The sequence below is a fragment of the Trichechus manatus genome, unplaced genomic scaffold (genome assembly GCF_000243295.1).
Source record: "Trichechus manatus latirostris isolate Lorelei unplaced genomic scaffold, TriManLat1.0 scaffold00213, whole genome shotgun sequence".
NCBI lineage: Eukaryota > Metazoa > Chordata > Mammalia > Sirenia > Trichechidae > Trichechus > Trichechus manatus.
This window is the reverse complement of record NW_004444149.1, coordinates 3,250,481-3,274,796: the sequence shown is the minus strand read 5'-3', so window position 1 is coordinate 3,274,796 and position 24,316 is coordinate 3,250,481. Positions and strand designations below refer to the sequence as shown.

The 24,316-nt window shown below is 51.5% G+C and overlaps 1 protein-coding gene across 1 annotated transcript; it reads left to right on the top strand.

The window, feature by feature from the left end:
- The first annotated feature begins 13,277 nt into the window (after window positions 1–13,277).
- Window positions 13,278–23,632, top strand: LOC101356510 (immunoglobulin superfamily DCC subclass member 3). The gene is made up of 14 exons (XM_004388631.1): window positions 13,278–13,317; window positions 14,625–14,984; window positions 15,323–15,437; window positions 15,553–15,683; window positions 15,882–15,933; window positions 20,803–20,942; window positions 21,022–21,180; window positions 21,262–21,325; window positions 21,617–21,764; window positions 22,110–22,347; window positions 22,762–22,926; window positions 23,013–23,201; window positions 23,249–23,404; window positions 23,499–23,632. The coding sequence occupies exons 1-14, from the start codon at window positions 13,278–13,280 to the stop codon at window positions 23,630–23,632; spliced, it is 2,091 nt and encodes a 696-aa protein (XP_004388688.1).
- The last annotated feature ends 684 nt before the right edge of the window (window positions 23,633–24,316 follow it).

Sequence of the window (24,316 nt, the reverse complement as noted above, 5' to 3'; positions counted from 1 at the left end):
CTGGATCTGGGTGTTTTTCCTCTCGGTGACCCCATCTGACCCTTGTCCTCAGAAAGCCCTGGTGACTGCTGTCTGTGCGCGTGGATCCCGTCCCAGTTTTACTCCCGAGTGCAGGGCCACCGCTGCTGTGTCTGGGGAGCCAGGCCCAGAGCTGCCTCTGAGGACCCCAGGGTTGTCTCAAGAGGCTGAGGTGGACAGAAGCACACAGAAACGCTGCCCCCTGTGGCCGGCCACCACTTCTCCACAGAATCAGGTGTGGTTGGGCCTGGGAAGGTCTTCACCAGGCAAAACACCTGTTTGATTTGGGGGAAAAGGGTGTTCTAGACCCTCTACCCACCTCTCTGATTAAGCCAGTCAGGGAGGGGGAGAGGTGGGGCTGCTTGGCCCCGAATCTTAGTCATATATTCCCAGCAATAGCAGCAGGTGGGGGCCCCTCAGGTTCTAGGTGGAGAGAGTTGGAAGTCCCTCTTTGGAGTAAGGCTTAGAGTGTACGCGGAGGGGTGGAGGGCAGGAAGGATGGCGGGAAACAAACGGTAAAAAACAAACCTCTCCTGAATGAGGAGTCAAAAAGTCTACCATCTAAAAGCTTGAAATGATGAAGCTGCCTGTTTCTCCCTCTTACGGACTGAAGTTCTCCTCTGTTTTGAGCTAGAAACCAAACCCGTTGCCGTTGAGTTGATTCCAACTCACAGTGACCCTATAGGACAGTAGAATTGCCCCACAGGGTTTTCCAGAAGCGGCTGGTAGATTCAAACTGCCGACCTTTTGGTTAGCAGCCAAGTTCTTAACCACTGTGCCACCATGAGTTGGAATTGACTCAACGGCAACGAGTTTTTTATTCTGAGCTATGGGTCCCTCAAAGTATCCTGCATCCCCCTTTGGTGAGTGGCGTCTGGAGTCTTAAAAGCTACCGAGCAGCCATCTAAGATGCATCAATTGGTCCCATCCCACTTGGGGCAAAGGAGAATGAAGAAAACCAAAGACACAAGGAAAATATTAGCCCAAGAAACTAAAGGACCACATAAACCAGAGACTCCATCAGCCTGAGACCAGAAGAACTAGATGGTGCCCGGCTACCACCAGTGACCTCCCTGACAGGGAACACAACAGAGAGTCCCTGAGGGAGCAGGAGAAAAGTGCGGAGCAGAACTCAAATTCATGTAAAAAGACCAGACTTAATGGTCTGAGACTGGAGGAGCCCCTGAAATTATGGACCCCCGACGTTCTGTTAACCTAGAACTGAAACCATTCCTGAAGCCCACTCTTCAGGCAAATATTAGACTAGACAAAAAATAATACACTTGAGAAGTGTGCTTCTTAGTTCAATTAGATACAGGAGACCAAATGGGCAGCTCCTGTCCGGAGGCAGGATGAGAAGGCAGGAAGGGACAGGAACTGACTGAATGGACACAGGGAACCCAGGGTGGAAAAGGGGAGTGTGCTGTCACATTGTGGGGATTGCAACATCACAAAACTATATATGTGTATAAATTTTTGTATGAGAAATTAACTTGAGCTGTAAACTTTTACCTAAAGCAAAATTTAAAAAAAAAATTCTATTACTTTCCATTGGGTTATCTTTCCCCTTCTAACTCCTGTCCCTAACATGAGAACTGAGGGGACACGCCCCACCACCAACTTTGGGTCCTTATTGCTAGCCCTCCTGTTCCAAAACTTCACCTTGCCCCACCCACCACAAATGACCCCAGTGCAACATCACTTACAGACTAGTTCAGGTCACACCAGCTCAGGTGCAGATGATGTCTTAATGCACTGAGCAATACCTGAGCAATCTGCTCACCTCTAGCCTGCAGGAAGCAGAGTGTCATAGTTAGGGCACGTCTGGAGGGGCGCATTAGCGGCCGGCAGCGGGTCATGCCTGGTGGGGGGGTGCATCAGCGGCCGAGAGCGGGGCATGCCTGGTGGGGGGGGTGCATCAGCGGCCGAGAGCGGGGCATGCCTCGGGGGGGTGCCTCAGCAGGCAGCAGCGGGCCACCTCCAGCAGCTTTCCTGACAGACCTCAACTCAGTCCAGGCTTCCCAGGACTAGGAGCTGAGCGGCCTCCTCCTCCCTCCTGGAATCACACACCCAGTTCTTTGCCCCATAGTCCCTGTTTCATTTGGTCTAAATCTGTGGCTAGTCTGAGGCCAGATGTGCTATAAGTGTAAAATACACACCAGGTTTCAAAGAGTTCACACACACACACACACACACACACACACACACAAGACAGAAAAAAAACTTCTCATTAATAATTGTTTTAAATTGCTGGAAGAACCCCCTACCCCCAAACTATTGCTCTGAGATAATCTTTAGATCAGGAACCCTGGCGGTGCAGTGGTTAAGTGCTCCACCGCTAATGGAAAGGTTGGTGGTTGGAACTCACCAGCTCCTCCTAGGCAGAAAGACCTGGAGATCTGCTCCCCTAAAGATTACAGCCTAGGGAACCCTGTAGGGTAGTTCTAACCTGTCCTTTAGGGTCACTGTGAGTCAGAATTGACTCAACAGCACACAACAACAATAATCTTTAAACTTTAAACCACAAATATCCCCTGAAGTCTTCTTTTAACCAAACAACATCTTAGCTTAATTAGTAAAGAACATCTGCCTTGAGCATTGTGCTCTTTTAAAGAACTATATGGGAACAAATTGGCAACAGCAACTTGCAAGGTTAGAAAGGAAGCTTAGGGGGCGGTGAGCATATGTTAATGGAGGAGGAACAATTTGCAAAATGAGAGTGAGAATTGTTGCACGACTTGAAGAATATAATCCATGTCACTGAATTATACACGTAGAAATTGTTGAACTGGTGTATGTTTTGCTGTGTGTATATATATATATATATCTTAACAATAACAAAAAAAAATTTTAAATAGTTGTTTCATATTGCTTACATGTTGGAATACTGTTTTAGGATGTCGTATCGGTGAAATCAAATATAATTAAAATTAATTTGACTTGTTTCTTTTTTATACTTTTTAAAATGTGGCATCTAGAAAATTTAGAATTACACGTATGGCTCCCCTCATATTTCTACTGAACAGCACTGGTCTAAACCCTGTCCTCACACCTCACTCTGCAAACTCACAAATACCGCGTTTAACAGGCCAATTGTACCTCCATGAGTACAGCTCCTGAGTAGCTGTGTTATAGCAACGTCGGATGGGAGAAGGGGCAGGTTCTGTTGTAAGAGGCCAAGTGTAAAGTAACTGCGGCTGCCATTCTGTCCTGAAGTCCTATGGTCAGACAGTGGCTCAGCTCTGCATCACCTTCATCACAGAGGCTGTAATTAGTGGTAGAAATTGGAAACCGTAAGAAGGCTGACTTGATTCAAAAGAACTAGGTTTTCCCACAATCAGTTGAAATAAAATACACAGAATTACAAAATAATTTGCAAAGATGAAACAATTGTTGGTCCTCAGGTAATATTATGGATTGAATTATATCCTACCAAAATATGCCTTCATGTCCTAATTCCTGTGTCTGTAATTATGACCCTGTTTGAAAATAGGGGCTTTCTTTTGTTATGCTACAGAGTAGGGTGGATCCTAAATCTAATCACTTCTAAGTAGTGTCTTATGAAAAGAGCAGAACAGAACAGACACTGAGACACATTTACAGGGAGAGACGCCATGTGAGGACGGAGGCAGATGAATCTACAAGCTCAGGAATGGCAAGGATCACCAGTAGCTACTAAACGCTGAATAAACAAGGACCACACCTAGAGCCAATGCCGACTTTGACTTCTAGCTACCTGAACTGTAAGAAAATAAATTTCTCCTCTTTAAAGCCCCCCACTTGTATTTCTGTTATAGCAACACTAGCTCAATGAAACATGGCACACTCTCTTTCACGGGAGGGTGGACAACCACATGGGTAAACTGGAGAGGGAGGGACAGGAGAACCTGTCTCACCCAGTCTTCAAATTCCGGCAGAGTTCTCAGCCTTGTGACTGTGGAACTTTCCTGGGGTACTTTGGGCCACGTGACGTTGACAAATAGAAGGGTAATGGGGCACCCCATCCCAAACCAACGTCAAAGGCAGGGGTGGGCAAACTTTGTCGCTTGCTTTGTACAGCCGGTGAGCCAAGAGGGGTGCTTATATTTTTAAACAGTTAGGAAAAAATCAAAAGAAGTATATTTTGTGACGGAAAAATCATACGAACGTCACAAATTTCAGTGTCCATAAAGTTTTATTGGAACACAGTCACGCTCATTTGATCACATATTGTCCATGGTTGCTTCTATGCTACCCACAGAGTTGAGTGGTTATGACAGAGACCACATGGCCTGCGAAGCATAGAATATTTACCATGTGGCCTTTGTCAGTAAGTCTGCCGACCCCTATCTGCTCTAAAGCCCTGACAATCCCTCGTCCCTCTTTCCCGCTTGGGGGCAGTTTTACAAGCCCAGGCAGCCTGGGTGCGCCGCGTTGGGCCCCACGGAGTGGGCACATGGCTCGACGGGGAATATCCGGGAGGCCCCCTCAAGCGACACTCGGTGACTACGCCCTGCGGGACTCCGCAAAAAAAGTTCTCGGCTTGGGAGCCCGGAGAAAATAGGGCGAAGAGCAGCCACAACGGCGCAACTCGCGACCGAGCCAGAACAGACCAACAGGGGTCTCCGCCCTGTGGGCTGGGGCGGGGCTGAGACGCGCGCCTGCGCAAACCGGGCCTCATGGCGCAGGCGCAGATTGGCGACCCAGCCGGTCCCTGGGGCCCACGTGCCTGGGGGAGGAAGGCGGGGCTATCGCAGGTAGGGGGAGGAGTCATCCGAGCCAGGAAACACGCCTGCGCACTTGGGCGCAGCCGACGAAAGCCGGGGCTTGGTGCGAAAAATAAAAGAATGGAGGAGCGTGCTAGAGTGTCTCGACTTCTTGAACCTCTAGGGGGCAAATGCGTGGGGAGAATTTTTTTTTTACTGCGATATAATTCATATACCACGAAATTCACCGCTTGGAAGTGTAAAGTTTAGTGTCTTCTAGTATATTCACCAAGCTGCGCCACCACGCGGTCCGTGCATTCCGACTCAGCGATCCTGTAGGACGGAGTAGAACAGCCTCAGAGGGTTTCCCAGGCTGTAATCTTTATGGGAGCAGATCTCCAGGTCTTAACCATTAGCAGGCACCCTTCATTCTCCCCAACGCTCCCCGCCTTGTTAGCTGCCGTGGACTCGGGGGGCTCATGACGACCCCGTCCTGGGCCATCCCCACCGTAGCTTGCTGATCGACTGTTGTGACCCATGGAATTTTCACTGGCTGATTTTCAGGTTGCCAGGCCTTTCTCTCGCTTCTCCCTTCCCTCTCAGGCAACCACTAATCTACTTTCTGTCTCTATGGGTTTGCCTATTCTGGATCTAGTTTGGTCGTTTCATATAAATAGAATCATACACTATGTGGCCTTTGGGGTGAGGCTTTTTTCACTTAGAGTTCTGTTTTCAAGGTTCATCCACGTTGTAACATGTATCAGTTCTTCATTCCTTTTTATAGCTGTGTAACATTCCATTATCTACCCCCTTTTGTTTATCCATTCGTCAGGTGATGAGCGTTTGTGGGGTTTTTTTGTTTTTTTAAGGTGATGAGCATTTGGATTCCTTCCTCTTTTTGGTTATTATGAATAACGCTGCTATGAACTTTTGGCGACAAGTTTTTGTGTGGCCATATGTTTTCATTTCTCTTGGATATGTACCGTATACCCTGATGGCACAGTGGGTAAAACACTTGGCTGCTAACCAAAAGGTTAATGATCCCACCAGCCTCGGGAGAAAGCTGTGGCAGTCAGTTTCTGTAAAGATGTACAGCCTCGAAAACACTATGGGGCAATTCTACTCTGTCCTATAGGGTCTCTATGAGTCAGAATCCACCCGACGGCAGCGGGTTGTTATAGACAGTAAACCCTGCTGAAGCAGAACCTGGGTAGGGCAGAAACCTGTCAGAGAAGGAAAATTCAAATATCCTCCGCTGAAACTGGTAATAGAAAAGTGGTTAAGACTGCGCCCTGTCAAAGGCGGAAAACTATTGAGAGCTGGAAAAACAAGGCCGTCCCATCAAGTTCCAGCTCTCACAGGTTTCACCGTGCCTGTGAGTGGAATTGCTGCATCATATGGTAACTCTAGGAAACCCTGGTGGCGCAGTGGTTAAGAGCGCAGGCTGCTAACCAAAAGGTCAGCACTTTGAATCCACCAGGCGCTTCTTGGAAACCATATGGGGCTGTTCTACACTGTCCTATAGGGTTGCTATGAGTCAGAAATGACTCGATGGCAACGGGTTTGGTTTTTTTTATGGTAACTCTTAAGAGTTTGCAGGTGGCACACTTGGTGAAGTGGGTGACTATTAGCCAAAAGGTTAGCAGATCGACCCACCCAGAGGTGACTTGAAAACCCTCTGGAGCACCGTTCTGCTCTGACACTCATGGGATCACCATGAGGCGACAGCCACTCGGCAGCAGCTAACACCAACATGCTAACTCTGCGTTCTGCTGCACCATTTTATATTCCCACCAGCAATGTACGAAGGTGCCAGTTTCTCCACGGCGACACTTGTTATTGTCTGGCTTTTTCATTTTAGCCACCCTCGTGGTTGTGAAGTGGAATCTCATTGTGGTTTTGCTTTCCATTTTCCTGGTGGCGAATGCTAGAAGATCTTTACAGGTGCTGATTGGCCATTTTTAGATCCTCTTTGGAGAAATGTCTATCCAAATCCTTTGTTCATTTTTTAATAGGGTTGTCTTCTTATTGTTGAGTTTTAAGGGTTTTTTTATATGTTTAGGATACAAGTCTCTTAGAAGATTTGCGAGTATTTTCTCCTATCTGTGAGTTGTCTTTTCACTTTCTTGATAGAGTCCTTTGAAGCACAAAAGTTTTAGATTTTGATGAAGTATAATTTATCTATCTTTTGTATGGGGAGAATCTTGCAAGAGTTGGTTTTTACCTAAGGACAAATAAAGATGTAAAGAAATCTTACATTTCACTTGATAGTGTACTTGTTAATAGTGATGTTAGTATTGTCACTTGTAACTATTTTATGGTATATTGTAGAATACCGCATGTATTAGGAGTCAGTGGAGCCCCTGGGTAGTGCAAATGGCTCAGCTACTAACTGAAAGGTTGGCAGTTCAAACCCACCCAGATGTGCCTCAGAAGAAAGGCCTGGTGATCTGCTTTCAGAAGGTCACAGCCTTGAAAACACTATGGAGCACAGTTCTACTCTGCAACACATGGGGTCGCTATCAGACAGAATTGATCAGACAGCCAGTGGTTGGTTTCTGTTTTTAGGAGTCCGTATTTTCAAAACAAGGGAAAAAAGATAGAAGTGTAAAAGAAAATAAGTAACAAGCCTGTCTTGTCACTAGAAAGGCCTAGAAGCAACTACAGTTCAGCACCAACACACTCTCCTGGCACCCAGCTCCTTGGAGGAAGAGCTGATTCCAGGTCTGGGGCAGAAAATATTGAGCAGCCCAGGGCACCTTGTGCCAGGAAGCAAAGAATGGGGTAAGAACAAAAGGATCCAGAGCTCCCACTGGCCTAAGATAGATAATATGAATGTCAAAAGGATTAATGAATGCATTTGAAACATTGAATATAAAAAACATAGCCATGGAGAGTGATACTAAAGAGAAAGAGAGGGGAAGAGAAACACACGGGATACAATGGGAGGAATCAGAGAGCTAACTCCCTCCTCTGGAAATTGGCAATCAAAGGAAAGAACTACGCATTTGTTCCTCCTTTCCTGTGTGAACTGTATTTCAAGGTTACCAAATAGTCCTATTGATGAGGAAAAGTTGTTTTTTACGGTAGAATTCCAGTTAACAAATGAGAAAGGAATTATTGAATTGGAAAATCATTTTGTAACCCCTAATGAAATAATTCGGTTAAACGCTTAGCTGCTAACTGGAAGGTTGACCGTTTGAATCCACCCGGCGGATCTGCGGGAGAAAGACCTGGCAATCTGCTCCTGTAAAGATTACAATCAAAAACCCTATAGGGAAGTTCTACTCTGTTACGTGGGGTTGCTATGAGCTGGAATTGACAGCACCCAACAACAACAATTAGTAATTGAAGTTCACTGGGAGAATTCAGTGGTAGGAATCTTGCCTTCCACTTGGGAGACCCAGGTTCGATTCCTAGCCAATGCACCTCAAGCACAGGCACCCCCCGTCTGTCAGTGGAGGTTGCGGGTTGCTGTAACACTGAACAAGTTTCAGCTGAGTTACTGCCACTCGTCTGTCAGTTTTTCATACTATGGTGGCATGTATGTTGTCATGATGCTGGAAGCTATGCCACTGGTATCTCAAATACCAGTAGGGTTCCCCATGGTGGACAGGTTTCACTGGAGCTTCCAGACTGAGACAGACTAGAAAAAAGACCTGGCAATCTGCTTCCAAAAATTAGCCAGTGAAAACTTTATGGATGGCCACAGAACACTGTCTGATATAGTGCCAGAAGATGAGCCCCTCAGGTTAGGGGGCACTCAAAATACGACTGGGGAAGAGCTGACGCCTCAGAGTATCGTCGACCTTTATGACATGGATGGAGTAAAGCCTTCTGGACCTTCATTTGCTGATGTAGCATGACTCAAAATGAGAAGCAACAGCTGTAAACATCCGTTAATAAGAAGAACATGGAATGTATGAAATGTAAATCAAGGAAAATTGGACGCTGTCAAAAATAAAACAGAATGCTTGGAAACTGATATCCTAGGCTTTAGTGAGCTGAAATGGATTGGTATTGGCCATTTTGAACCTGACGATCATATGGTGTATTACACTGGGAACAACAAATTGACGAGGAACGGCATTGCATTCATCCTCAAAAAGATCATTTCAAGATCCATCCTGAAGTACAACGCTGGCAGTGACAGGTTAATATCCATACGCCTACGAGGAAGACCAGTTAGTACAACTGTTCTCCAAATCTACACACCACCCACAAATGCCAAAGATGAAGAAATTGAAGATTTTTATGAACCGCTGCAGTCAGAAATTGATCAAATGTGCAATCAAGACGCATTGATAATTACTTGTGATTGGAATGTGAAAGTTGGAAACAAAAAAGAGGGATCAGTAATGGGAACATATGGCCTCGGTGATAGGAATGTTGCCGGAGATTGCATGATGGAATTCTGCAAAACTAATGACTTACTCATCAGAAATACTTTTTTCCAACAAGACAAACGATGGCTATACACATGGACCTCACCGGATGGATTATACAGGAATCAGATTGATTATGTCTGTGGAAAGAGACGATGCAGAAACTCAATATCCTCAGTCCAGACAAATCCAGGAGCTGACTGCAGAACAGACCATCAATTGCTCGTCTGCAAGTTCAAGTGGACACATGTTTTGGAGGACACAGTTCAATCCATGACACTCCCTCCCCTAGAGCCTCCAGAAGGGATGCAGCCCTGCTAAAACCTTGGTTTAAGCCCAGTGAGACCCATTTTGAACTTCCGACCTGCCGAACTGTAAGATAATAAATTTCTGTTGTTTAAATTTTGGGTGATTCAATACAGCAGCAATAGAAAATGAATTCAGGTATTTGTTGTTGTTGTTAGGTGCTCATAGTGACCTTGTGTATAACAAAACGAAATGTTGCCCAGTCCTGCGCCATCCTCATAATCATTTCTATGTTTGAGCCCATTGCTGCAGCCACTGTGTCAATCCATCTTGTTGAGGGTCTTCCTCTTTTTTGCTGAGCCTTTACTTAACCAAGCATGATGTCCTTCATCAGGAATTGGACCCTCCTGATAACGGGTCTGAAGTAAGAGAGTCGAAGCCTTGTCATTCTTGCTTCTAAGGAGCGTTCTGGCTGTAATTCTTCCAAGACAGATTTGCTCGTTCTTCTGGCAGTCCATGGTCTATTCAATATTCTTCCCCAACATCACAATTCAAATGCATCAATTCTTCTTCGGTCTTCCTTATTCGTTGTCCAGCTTTCATAAGCATATGAGGTGATTGAAAATACCATGGCTTTGGTCATCATTTTTCAGAAGTAGATCCCCAGGCCTTTCTCCCAAGGCACCTCTGGGTGGACTCAAACCTCCAATCTTTTGGTTATTACATGAGAGTTAACCGTTGGTACCTCCCAGGGCCTCCTGTTAGTCATTACGGAAATGCAAATCAAAACCACAATGAGATACCACTCACAACCAGTAGGATGGCTGTCATTAAAAAAAAAGAAAATAACAATTGTTGGCAAGGATGTGCAGACATTGGAACCCGCGTCCTTTGCTGGTGGGAATGTAAAATGCACAGCAGCTGGGGAAAACAGTTTGGTAGTTCTTCAAAAAGTTAAACATAGAATGACCATATAGCCCAGTAATTCCACTCCCCCACTTATCCGAGGCGGATACATTCCAAGGCCCCCTCCCACGTGTATGCCTGAAACTGTGGCTTGTACTGACCAAACCTTATATATACTACCTTTTGACCTATACATATATACCTATGATAACGTTTAATTGATAAATTAGGCACAGTAAGAGATTAATAACAATAATTAATAATAAATAGAACAATAATAACAATCTACTGCAATAAAAGTTACGTGAATGTGTTCCCTGGGTGAGATGTGGGGTGGGAAGGTGAGAGATTTCATCACGCCACTCATTTAACCTTTTCGGACCGCACTTCATCACGGGTAACTCAAACTGCAGAAATAAATCCGCGGATAAGGGGGGACTACTCTTTACCCAAAAGAATTGAAGGCAGGGACTCAAATGGATGTTTGTACAGCAATGTTTATTGCAACATTATTCACAATAGCCAAGTGTCCATCAACAGAATGGATAATCCAAACGCGGTATACACATACAGTAGACAGCCATAAAGAGAAATGCAGTTCTAATACATGTCGCTACATAGGTAAACCTCAAAAACATTACACTGTGTGGAATAAACTAGTTCCTGTCAAGTTGCTTTCTACGCATGGCGGCCCCATCTGTTGCAGAGTAGAACTGCGCTCCATAGGGTTTTCACGGCTGTGGGCTTTCAAAAGCAGATTGCCAGGCTTTTCTTCCAAGGCACCTCTGGGTTTGCTCAAACTGCCAACCTTCTTGTTAGTAGCCCAGTGCTTAAACATTTGCACCACCCAGGGACTCCATTTAGTGAAATAAGTCAGACACGATGATCCCACTTATATGAAATATTCAGAATAGCCAAAAGCATACAGACAAAAGTAGATGAGTGATTACCGGGGGCTGGCAGAATGGGGAGTTATTGTTTAAATATAAAAATTTAAAAAAGCATTAAAAAGAAAGGAGGAGGAGAAGTCGTACTTGGCCCTTAATGCGCAAGGCATTTTGATCCTCACAACTCTGAAAGATAGGACCTGACCGTCTTGCCATTGTCCAGGTGAGGGCAACTCAGAGGTGAATGACACAAGCCCAAGGCGGGATGGTTGGGTGGTGGCAGAGCTAGGACTTCCATATCCGTCATTCTCCTTCATCCTGTGGGCCACGTTGGGGTGTGGGTTCTGAGATGATGAGGCAGCTTCTCTGTGGGTACTGGAGAGTGGGCAGTTCTGACAGCGACAAGCCGCACCCTGTGACAAGCCTTACCTCGTTTAATCCTCTCGGAGTCACGGAAGGGAAGCTGTTCCTATCATGCATCCACCCCCACCCCCATTTCACAGGTGAGGAAGCGGGCTCAGAGATGTAAATGTGTCACCCAAGGATACACACCTAGTAAGCGGCAGAACCTTGATCTGGACCAGGTCTCCGTGGCCCCAGGGCCTCTGCTCCTTTCCCTGACTCAGGAGGCTGCTCGGGGAAGAGTTGAGAACTGGAAACTGAGGCTCTAGGACAGACAGTCGAAGGGCTGGGCAGGGAGGGCCCAGTGGGGGGGCTGCCGGCTCCTCTCACAGGGTCAGGCCCTTTAAGGGGTAGCCCAGCCCTGGGACAGGGCACCAAGGACCACTGGTCTGGGAGGGAAGAGGCTGAGGTGGGAGAGACCAGTGGGGCGCGAGCTAATTCTGAAGGCCTGTGAGCAAGGCGGCTGAGACAGAAAGGAGGCTGAGGACGTTGGGTGAAGACTGAAGATGGGGCTTGTGTTACAGAGACTTCAGGCAGGGTGGGGTGGTGGTCAACCTAAACTAAGCAGGGAGCAAAGCTAAACACAAACAGCTGAGGGGAAGAGGAGGGAAGGAGGTTCAGCAGAGGCTGAGTCAGGAGCCGGACGGCTGGAGCTCCCGAGGTAGATGCCCCGGTGCTCTGTGCCTTGTGATCTGCCCCAATCTGTCCCCCGCGCTCCCCAGCCGTTTCTCCTTGTCCCCTCTCACAGACACCAGCATGTCTCCCAGGGACCCTCTCATCTTTCCGGGAGCTATTCTTTTTGGAGGGAGGATGGAGTTTAGGACAGGGGTTCTGTACAATGAGAGTCTCAAAGTCAGCCCCCACCCCCGGCCTTCAGGTGGTCAGCCTTGGGGAATGGAGGGTGGGGGACAGGGAGGGTTTGGGCTTCTTTCTTCTTCTTAGGATGGGGGCAGGTGGAGGCTGGACCTGAGATGGCTGGGTCCCCCATCTCCTGCCGGCTGGCCACCTCTCGGCCCCTGACGGCCCCAATCCATTGTCCCAGTAAGAATAGGGAAGTGACACTGAATGGTGAGGGGCGGCGGGGCCGTGACCCAACTAATGGGATGAGCTCCCTGTGTCGGCCTGCTAAGCACCTGGGATGGTGGCTCTGCTAGGCGGGGGGGCTCTGCACCCCTCCCCAGGACCCACCCCCAAATCAGAATCCAAGCCACCTGGGTCTGCCCTGGGTCCCCCGAGACGGTTTGGAGGAGCAGACACCCAACTCCCTCTAGAACTTTGCTCCCATTGGATCAAAGTTTGAGAGAAAGTAAAGGTGGGGGGGGGGTCTGACAGACTAGGAGAGGATTCCAGAGGCTGGGAAAGGGTCGGGCCTGACTCCCCAAGTTTGCCCCGCTCTCATTGGCCCCTGCCCCCTCCCCTTTCCCCTGCCCCAATTGTCTCAGTGTCTGGGCCCTGGCCCTGGGAGGAGGGGACAGTGGGATGGGGGTGGAGAGGGGGCTACAGCTAAAAGCAAAGAGAGACCCAGCTCTGGGGAGGATAGAGAGAAGGACAACAGCCTCCAACCTCGACCCCAGACCTCAGCGCCCCCAGATCGTGGGCTCCTCAAAGCAAGGCCAGATACCCCCCACTGTGCCCCTGAGGGTGGGGTGGGGAATGCCCACAGCCCAGGAGCCCCCAGGCTGAAGGCAGAAGATCAGGGCTGCTTGGGAGGCAGCCTGGGATTGAGGGGAGCCGGGTCTGGAAGGGACATGGGCCGGGGGCTGCTGCTGCTGCTGCTCCAAGACTGGGGTAAGGGGCTGGGGAGGCCAGAGGCAGGCTGGGCCAGGAGGGTACGGGAGCAGCCAGACTTATGGAGGAGAATGGGGGAGCATGACATGAGGGGGCAGACAGCAGAGAAAGGGGGGAAGACAAGACGGGGAGGAGGGACCGAGGGACAGATGGTGGCAGGGGCAGAGGTGGAGAAACCCGGTAGGAGAGCAGAGAAGAGGGGATGAGTGGGAGGCAGAGGCAAGTGGGTGCAGGGGGGAGCTGTGTGCAGGGAGGGCCTCTGGGGCAGACTCTGGGTATAGGCCTGGGACTGAGTCAGCTGGAAGGGCAAGTGGTTACCAAGGGGCTGGACAGGCAGAGGGTCCTGGAGAGGCAGGACCGAGGGATTTCCCCTCAGATGTCCCTGCGTGTCCCCAGGCTGGCTGAGGCCTGGACCTGCTGGCTCTGGGGTCTTTCTACCCCAGCCCCTCCACCTGCGCCTCTACTCGGGAGGGAGGCCAGGCTGAGTCTCGCCTGCTGAGCCATCATATTTATGGGTGTGTGTGGTTGGGGGTGCACTTATGTGTTTCTGGGCCCGTGATGCCTAAGTGTGTCTGTGGCCCTGTGCGGGTCTATTTATGACTTTGAGTCTGTAGGGCATGGACGAGTGACCTGTGTTTGTACCCTTGGTCTGTGTCTAGAAGGTGGGGGAGCTGATGACCTTGTGACTCTAAGTGTGTGGCTGTGCAATTGTGACTTCTAGGCCGTGTGTGTCCGTGTGTGAGTGTGAAGAAGTGTGTGTGTGTGACTGTGTGTGACTGAGTTGTGTGTGCGAATGTGTGTAAATGAGTGTGTGACTGATTGTGTGTGTGTGTGTGAGTGTGTGTAAGTGTGCTCCTTCTGTAGTCAGGGCCGGGGTCCTGGCGGTGGGAGGGGAAGGGGAGCCAGGAGTCCTGGGAAGCTGACCCCGTGGGCAGACAGGCAGATGGGCTGGCAGGGGAGAGAGGGGAGCAGCCTTTGTCCCCGGGGGGAGCACAATGCCCGCCCTTGGCCCCTGACCTCTCCATGGTGCTGCCCCACCCCCTCCCCATTGCCGGGGCCTGGCTGGAAGAGGCCATGAATCATGGTGCCCGCCAGGCCGGCCTGCTCCTCAGACTGCCAGCCCTCTCTCCCTCCTCACCCCGTCCTTGATGTCCCAAGGCCCCCACGAGGAAAATCCTGTCTCCATGCCCCTTTCCCCCCGCCCTCTGGAAGGGGTCAGAGTTGGTGGGGAGGTGGTGGGCAGAGGTGGGCCATAGGAGGCCGCCATGTCCAGGGGGCCATCATACCCAGGGGGCTGCTGTGACCAGGGGGCTGTCATGCCCAGGGGGCCACCGTGACCAGCCCGCGCTGGCTGTCTCTGCAGGCTGCACTGCAGGCTCCGAGCTGGCCTTTCGTACGGGAGCCAGGCGACGTGGTGGCCGTGCAGGAGCACCCGCTGGCGCTGCCCTGCCAGGTGGAGGGCAAGCCGCCCGTGTCCATTACCTGGCAGCGGGACGGGCTGGTCCTGGCCGATGACAGCGCTGCCACCCTGATGCCGGACGGCTCCCTGCACCTGGCCGCCCTGCCCTCATGCTGGAGCCTCCCTTCCCACGCCCACGAGTATCCCTGCATGGCCCAGCACCGCTACGGGCAGCTGGTGAGCCGGCGGGTCCAGGTACTGCTGTCAGGTGAGTGCCCGGGGCCACTCCCGGGGCGGGGGTGGGCGAGAGGGCACCCTTGGGGGCCCAGAGTTGTCCAGAGGGGACCTGGCAGGGCCGACGTAACCCACTCGGCACAGTATGCATTGCCTAGAGCCCATGATAACTTTAGAGGCTCACAAAACTGTTTTAATTTTTATTTCTTTAAAACCAGAAGAAAAAATGAATATAATGAATATAGAATAATGAATCCAGCCTGGATTCTATTTGTCTTTGAACCAACACAATTGTAAGATACAATTTTATATATTTTTTTATGAAGTTCTGTGTCCACAAGAGTCACGGACAGAGGCTCTGGGGTTGCACAGTGGTCAGCAAGAGGTGGCAGAGGAGGGAGCCAGGGCCCTGGGGCACAGCTGCTGGGGGCTCAGCCCAGGCTGGGTCTGTGGGTGCTCAGGCGGCCCCCCCGCCCCATGCCCTCAGGTCTGTCCCACTTCCACCAACACCCAGAGGTGGAGCCAGCTGGGAGGGCCGTGCGGCAGGTGGGCGGTCCAGGCGCAGGTTGGTGACCCCTGACCCCCGACCTCTGCTTCCTCAGGGTCACACTGCTGCCTGGCAGCATCCTCCATGTCACCGGTGTGAGCCAGGCGGACGTGGGCATCTACCGCTGCGTGGCATGTAATGTGGCCAGTACTCGCCACAGCCAGGACGCCCAGCTGACCCTGAGGGGTAAGCAGGGACCAGGGGAATCAGCGTGGGCACCAGGCCGAAAGGAAGGTGTGGGGGCCGGCGCTGCGCAGAGAGGGTGTGGCCAGCGGGGTTGGACGGGGTGCAAACACTTCGTAGAGCACCTGTGAGCACCTGTGCAGGGTAGAGGACAGTGGGACACAGTCTGAGCAGGCTCGGTCTCTCACTGGCTTCCTGGAGCTCACAGTCTGGTAGAGAAGGAGAAGCTGTGGGAACCCAGCTGGGGCTGCAGGTAAGGGACGGTTGTGGGGGGCCTCCCGGAGTAAGTCACAGCCAACGGGTGTTGGAGGCTGAGAAGAGAAAGGCAGGCCAAGGTCAAGAAGACGGAGGAGGGCATTCCAGGCAGAGGGCCAGGGTGTGTGTCAATGCAAAGGGTGAGAACCTGACAGTCTGCACAGGGAGCTCCCTGCTGCCGGACCATAGACTGGGTACAATTCAGGGTAACAGAGCCGGTGTTGGAGAGGTAGGCCTGGCCCATCCTAAGAAGGAGTTTGCACTTGATCCAGAGGGCAGTGGGAGCCCGTGATGGGTTTAGAGTGGGGGGGCTCAATCAGCCTGCATCTCAGATGGGAGTGGGTGCCTGGGTGCAAATCTGTGTATGTTGTCAGGAGGGATCAGTCCCTGGAGAAGGACATAATGCTCGGTAAAGTAGGGGGTCAGCGAGAAAGAGGAAGACCCTCAACGAGATGGATTGACACCGTGGCTGCAACAGTGGGCTCAAGCATAACGATTGTGAGGATGGCGCAGGACCGGGCAGTGTTCCATTTCGTGGTGCACAGGGTCACTATGAGTCGGAACCGACTTGACGGCACCTAATGGAAACAACGTGCGTGTGTGTGCTTGCCTGTGCATGTGTGTGCAAGGGTGTGTTTGTGCATGGAGGTGTGCTGTGTGTGTTTGTATGTGGGTGTGCACACGTGTGTGTTTCCTCCTTTGTATCTGAGATGAAACATCCAGGATGACCCCAAATGCTGGCCGAGTTGGGTGCAAGAGTTTCATGTCTAAAGTGAGGGCCGCAGCAGAGCCTGGCAGGGGTTGGTTCCCAGCTGGAGAGACTCTGGTTAGACTGACTCCCAACGCCTGAAGCCGTGGTGCCAAGGTGTCCATGAGGGGACGTCATGCCTGAATCATCCACTAGAGGGCTCCAGGGTATAAAGAAGCAGGGAAACCATGGAAAACCATCCTGATGCCTCCGCATGGACTTCAAAACATCTCTAACCAAATTTTACCAAAGACTCTCTCTAGATAGATAGATAGATAGATAGATATTTTCAATTAAAGACTTAGAGGGGAAGGAGGAGTTGTGTCTGTGATCTGGAACTGACTTAGAAGCTCAGAGCAAAGGAGGGATCAGAGGCTCCTCGCTGAGAACAGTGGGAAGCCTGGGTGGGGTTCCCCTGCCTCCTACTTCCTGTTCCCATCAACCATCTGGGGCAGGAGCACAGGGCAGGATCCCAGGCCTCCATGGCCAGACGCTGGCTCTCGGGGGCAAGCATGGGATTCTCCCTCCGGCCCATGCTGAGGCAGGGGAATGACTGACCAGAGAACCAACTGCAGGGAGGCCAGTAGGAGGAGCAGGTGCCTGCTGTGAGACAGTGAGCTAACCAGTAACCAAGGGTTTGAAGGTTCGGAGTTTACCTGAATTGTCAGGAAACAAGCTGGGATCTGTGTGGTCTCTTCCCCAGGGGCAGGGCCCGGGGACCAAGGCCCTGAACCATTGACTCCAAAAGCAGTCAGCTGGCCACATATCCTGGGGCAGGCACCAGGGACACAGAATTCCCCGGACTTTCAGTCAGGGGGAGAGGGGATGCTACCAAGATCCATGTTTGAGTTCCAGCTCTGCTAATCTGCTTGACCTTGGACAAGTTACTTAACCTCCCTGATACTTGGTTTTCTATGTGCGAGCCTCACAGGCTGTGGGAAGATCAAGGGAGATGATGTGTGCAGGACCTACAGTACGATGCCTGGCACATGGAGGTCCAGACTCCACCCCAATGAGTGGTCTGACCAGGCGGAACAGCCTCCTTGTCTAAGGCCAGGACATTCCAGTGAATGCACAGGCTGGACAGGAGCTTGTAAGAGGCAAACCGAGGGGTGTCTGGCCCAAAGTAAACCCTCAGTAGATAGTTTCTGTATGAATAGATGAGTGAATGAACAAAGGAAAGAAATATTATTCTAGACCTGGAAGAATAAAATGTATAGGATTTTAAACCAGTCCTTGAGAAACTTTCATTTTAGAGACAAAATTTTCTGAGTTCTTAATAGAAGACATCTAAGAAACTGTTAAACCAAAATGAAAATAATGAGAATGTTGACACGTTGTGGAAAATGTAATCAATGTCACTGAAAAATACGCGTGTTGTTATTGTTGGGTGTTGTGGAGTCAGTTCTGACTCACAGCGACCCTATGTACAACAGAACGAAACACCGCCCCGTCCCTCGCCATCCTCACAATTGTTGCTGTGTCTGAGCCCATTGTTGCAACCACCGCGTCAATCCATCTCATTGAGGGTCTTCCTCTTTTTGCTGACCTTCTACTTTACCGAGCATGATGTCCTTCTCCAGGGACTGGTCTCTCCTGATAACATGTCCAAAGTACAAGAGATGAAGTCTTACCATCCTCGCTTTTAAGAGGCATTCTGGCTGTACTTCTTCCAAGACAGATTTGTTCGTTCTTTGGGCAGTCCATGGTATATCCAATATTGTTTGCCAACACCACAATTCAAATGCATCAATTCTTCTTCGGTCTTCCTTATTTATTGTCCAGCTTTCACGTGCACGCGAGGTGAGTGAAAATACAATGGCTTGGGTCAGGCGAACCTTCGTCCTCAAAGAGACATCTTTGCTTTTTAACACTTGAGAGAGGTCTTTTGCTGCAGATTTGCCCAGTGCAATGCGTCTTTTGATTTCCTGACTATTGGGTTGATTGTGGATCCAAGTAAAATGAAATCCTTAACAACTTCAGTATTTTCTCCATTTATCATGGTGTTGCTTATTGGTCCAGTTGTGAGGATTTTTGTTTCCTTTATGTTGAAGTGTAATCCATTCTGAAGGCTGGAGTCTTTGATCTTCATCAGTTAAGTGTTGTCTTCGCTTTCAGTAAGCAAGGTTGTTTCATCCGCACATCACAGGTTGTTAGTAAATCTTCCTCCAATCCTGATGCTGCATTCTCCTTCCTATAATCCAGCTTCTCAGATAATTTGCTCAGCATACAGACTAAGTATGGGGAAGAGGATACAAGTTTGACACATGCCTTTTCTGATTTTAAACCCCTCAGTATCCTCTTGTTGTGTTCGAATGACTGCCTCTTGGTCTATGTACAGGTTCTGCATGAGCGCAATTAAATGTTCTGTAATTCGCATTCTTTGCAAAGTTATCTATAATTTGTTATAAGCCACACAGTCTTTGCATAGTCAATAAAACACAGGTAAACATCTTTCTGATATTCTCTGCTTTCAGCCAGGATCCTTCTGATGTCAGCAATGATATCCCTGGTTCCACATCCTCTTCTGAATCTGGCTTGAATTTCCAGCAGTTCCCTGCCAATGTACTGCCGCAACTGTTTTTGAATGATCTTCAGTAAATTTTACTTGCGTGTGATATTAAGGATATTGTTCGATAATTTCTGCGTTCTGCTGGATCACCTTTCTTTGGAATGGGCACAAATATGGATCTCTTCCAGTTGGTTGGCCAGGTAGCTGTCTTCCAAATTTCTTGGCATAGACAAGTGAGCACTTCCAGCGCTACATCTGTTTGTTGAAACATCTTAATTGGTATTCTGTCAATTCCCAGAGCCTTGTTTTCACCAATGTCTTCTGTGCAGCTTGGACTTCTTCCTTGAGCACCATTGGTTCATGATCGATCATATGTTACCTGCTGAAATGGTTCAAAGTCAGCCAATTCTTTTGGGTACAGCAACTCTGTATTCCCTTCATCTTCTTTTGATGCTTCTTTTGCCCATAGAATCTTTCAAAACTGCAATTTGAGGCTTGAATTTTTTCTTCAGTTCTTTGAGCTTGCGAAATGCTGAGCATGTTCTTCCCGTTTGGTTCTCCTACTCCAGGTCTTTGCACATTTCATTATAATACTTTGTCTTCTCAAGCTGCCCTTTGAAATCTTCTGTTCAGCTCTTTAATGTGATCATTTCTTCCCTTTGCTTTAGCTACTCTAGGTTCAAGAGCAAGTTTCAGAGTTTCTTCTGACATCCATTTTGGTCTTTTCTTTCTTCCCTTTTTAATGACCCTCTCTGTTTTCTTCATGTATGATGTCCTTGATGTCTTCCCACAACTCGTCTGGTCTTCGGTTATTATTAGTGCTCAACGTGTCAAATCTATTCTTGAGATGGTCTCTAAATTCAAGTGGGATATACTCACAACAGGGTTTTTTTTTTTTTTTGTTTTTTTAATGTAGTACAGGAGGCAAAAACAAAAATGGGGGTGATGGGATCAAGGGAAACAAGGGTCTGCTTTTCGCTATGTTCTTCACAACTGTATTCCAAGTGTGAGAATAGTGCCTGGCACACAGTGGCCGCCCAATGATGATTTATTGAATAATGAAATGGTGTGTGTGTGTGGGGGGGAAATAGTATGAAATGAATATGCAGTTTAGACCCAAAATAGTTATTTCAAAAAAAGGTGATATCCTCCTGAGCAGTGGAGGCACGCTGCGTTCTTAAGGGGTCTGGTATGCTTCTAAGGGATCGGTCTCCTGCCACCTTTGTCGGTGGCTTAGGGAAGGGATGGAGGCCGCTGTTCCACCTGCTTCCAGGGTGAGGCACCTGGGGAAGGTGGGGCCAATTAATGCTCTGACGCTGCAGAAGGCCATCCACCCACCGGTGCACTTGGGGCTCACACTGTCTCCTCTCCCTTCCAGCCCCAAGCCCTGCTTAGCCACCAGAGGGTCTCAGCCCTGATATTTACTGCGTGGGACCTTGGGCAAATCATTTTATCTGTAAAATGGGGATAAAACAGCAGTTGCTGAGCAAAGGTCAGCGGTCTGGTCACATTGTGGGCTACAGGGCGACGCCGCGGACACAAGTGTGTGTCCCTGAGGCGGGGTGTTCTGTTTCCTGATCCATCAACCTGCCTGTTTCCACCGCCAGTGGGACCCCCCCACGATTGCTGCAGGAGCAGGAGATCCTGTCGGGGCCTCAGAACTTGACACTCACGGTGCACCAGACTGCGGTGCTGGAGTGCATCGCCCCCGGCCACCCGCGGCCGCTCGTCTCCTGGAGCCGCCTGGGTGCGCAGCCGCCCCGTCCCCCGCCGCGCGCCCACCCCCCTCGCCCTTTCCCAGCCCTGACCCCTCGCGCTTTCCGCAGGCGGCCACTCCATCGGCGTAGAGGGTATCCAAGTCCTGGGCACTGGGAACCTCTTGATCTCCGATGTGTCGGTCCAGCACTCGGGCGTCTACGTCTGCGCCGCCAACCGGCCGGGCACCCGAGTGGGGCGCACGGCGCAGGGCGTCCTGCTCGTGCAAGGTGAGCACCGAGGGCCGGGGCGCCTGGTCCCTGGGGGTTCTCCCGGACAGGGAGTACTCCCTTCCTCTCCCCGGAGTGAAGCCCACTTCGAGCGTTCGCTGGTAGCGCAGCCCGGAACTGCTGCCCGCGCTGGGCGGATTAACCAGTACGCACTGGCTTACTTGGGTTTACTTAACCACCGCAGCGCAGTTTCACATAGGCTTCACTCAATCTTCGATGTGTTGAAAAACAGGTGAATTGCGCACTACAGATTAGTAAATAAACACTAATAAGCCCGTGCGTACTTGTTTATTGGGTAACCCTTCCCTGCGCCGCCGCCGACGGGGAAGCAGGACGCCTGGGGCGTCTCATCCAGCTGATGGGAACCCGCGCAGGTGGGGGTGGGGGGGAGGGCAAGAAGCCCAGCCTCAAGGCCCCTTCCACCACGCCATGCCAGCCCAGCGGCCCCCGAGTTTGTCCAGTGGCCACAGTCCTTGTCCAAGCCTCCGGACAGCAGCTCCATCTTCACCTGCCTGGCCCAGGGTGTCCCTGAGCCCCGCTTGGTCTGGTTGAAGAACGGGAAGGTGCTGAGTCCTGGAGATAAAGTACGGCTGACTCACAACAGGTGTCCATGTCTGCTCCCCCGGTCAACGTGTGTACGTCCATCCGCCCCAGGCATTCACCCCTCACCCACACATGACACTCTCTACCTAAATCTACTCTCTCAAATCCACCATTCACACAGAGACCCCCAGCAAGTTCCCCCACCCACAGGAGGGTCTGCCGGGCCTGCTCCCCTACAGGTCGTGCCCAGGCTCAGGTGGTCCGTCTTTCTGCCCCTGGGCAGGTCTGAGATAGGGAGCCTTCTCTGCCTAGGGCCACCTGCTGGGGGTGGGGGCGCTCAGCAGGAAGGGATCCCCAGCGGCTGTGTTTGTCTTTCCCCAGCACAGATGCTGGCTGGGGTCTCTGCTGAGGACGAGGCCATCTACCAATGTGTGGCAGGGAACAGCACTGGCTCCAGCCAGGGCAGTGCCCACCTGGCAGTGACAGGGGGCCCAGAGCCTCCCCTCAGCCCCAGAGGCCTGCAGGCTAAAGCCCTGTCCACCCCGGCCATTCAAGTGTCCTGGGAGCCATCCCCCTCCAGCGGGGACATCATCTGCTATGTGCTGCACCTCCGGCCTGTGGGAGGTGGGTGTGGGTGGGTGGGTGAACACAGCTTGGAGCTCAGACCCTGGGCCAGGTCTCTGCCCCTGACTGGTGGCGTCCCAGCGCAAGTCCCACGCGCTCACTCTCTGGGCCCCAGCCTCCTTAGTGGTCTCCAGGCCCCTCTGGACGCTCATCAGGCCTCTGGGTGTGTGGCTCCGAGCTGGGTGCCTCTGCGTATGGTTCTCTGGGGCTTCCTTACTGCTCTTCAGGGTGCAATATTCCAGGCCTCTCTCATCCTCATCCCTTGTCATCTGAGTTCCAACCCCTGCAGCCCCTTCCCGGCTCCCCTTGGAAGCCTGCCCAGCCAGGCCCCAGGAGGGGCTTTGTCCCTGTTTTGTGGGGGTGGGGGCTAGTGAGGGAGAAGGATCCTGATATGCCAAGCTCTCTGCTCCCCAGAGCCAGCTGGCCTGGAGCTCCAGGAGGCTGTGAGCAGAGGCACCTTTGAGCATGTCTTCTCCAGCCTGGAGCCTGCCACAGCCTACTCCATCCACCTGCGGGCGTACTCAGCAGAGGGTGCCAGCGAGGACTCTGCCCCCATCCATGCTTCCACAGTGGGCAATAGTGAGTGACAGCCTCTCCAGCCCTGCAGAGTCCCTGGCTGAGGGCTGAAAGGGGCTACTGACCAGCTCGCCCTGTTTCCTCTGCAGCGCCTGCTGCCCTGGGCTTCTCCACCAGAGTGCTCAACGCCACCACCGTGCAGGCCTCCTGGGAGCTGCCACCCCAGCCAGGGCCCAACCAGGGCTTCAAACTCTTTCACCGCAAGCTGCTCGTGGCCCATTTCAAGGGGCCCCTGCTCCTGGCCAGCAGCGTCAGCTCCTTCCTGTACACAGACCTGGGTGAGGCCCCGAACCTGCCTGTGTGACCTCCGGGCCCCTTCCCAGAGTGAGCTGGCCCCGAAGGCCTGGTCCCTTCATGCTCTGCTCCCTGCAGAGCCCGCTGGCCTCCACGAGATCAAGCTGCAGGCGTTCAACGGCGAACGGTGATGGTGAAAGCAGTGCCCGCTTTGTCTCTCTGCGTGATGTGCCCCCAGCCACCCCTGGTGAGTGGGGTCAGCGCCCTCCCAAAAGACCAATAGGGAGGGCAGGGCTTGGCCTCCACCTCTGGTCCTCTGAAAGATGGCCCTATGTCCACAGAGTCCAAGGCCGGCTGCTCCTGCAGCCAGGATGAGAGCAGCTCGCTGTCGGGGGCCGTGGTGGGCGTCCACGTGGGCCTGGCTGCCCTCATTGTCTGCCTCCTCTGCCTCTTCCTGGGCTGGAGACACAGTTAAGGGCCGGGGCGGCTAAGGGGATGCTGCTAGGGAGACAGTTGGCATCACTGTGGCACATCATTAACCCCAATCCCTTATCTCCCATTTGACAAACGAGAAGCCAGATGTAGAGGGGAGCCAGTTCTTCTCCGCCGTGTGGTGTCAGGGCCTGGGGGATGCCTGGTATGCTGATGGGAAGGGCAGCAGGCGGGGGCCAAGCCAGCTCCCCTGCCACCCAGCAGCACAAGGAAGGGGGTCCATTCTCTCCGCCCCCGGGGAGAACAGGCTGAGGAGCCACCACAGATGCTGAGCCAGAGGGAGACCCCAGACAAGCCAGGGTGCTGACCCTGGCTATCCAGGCAGCCTCCTCTGCAGACAGTGCTGGGCAGTACCTCAGGCTGCCTCGGACAGAGCTGGGGGCCGTCGAGGCCCGGCTCAGAGTGGAGGGAAGCCGGCGGAGAAAACTGAACTCATCACCCAGGTGAGGGGGATTCAAGTGAGACGGGATTGGTGGGAAAAGCTGGTGGGCCTGAGGCCTTGGGACAGAGGCCTGACCACCTTCTTGTCCTCAGGCGACCATGGAACGGGGCCCTTAGCCTAAGGCCCTCCAAGTTGGCTCCCTCCCAGATACCACCAACTCCAGATCCCCCGAAGAATCTACCTCAGCTGTCCCCATTACCCGGAGTCAGGAAAGAATCAAAGGCC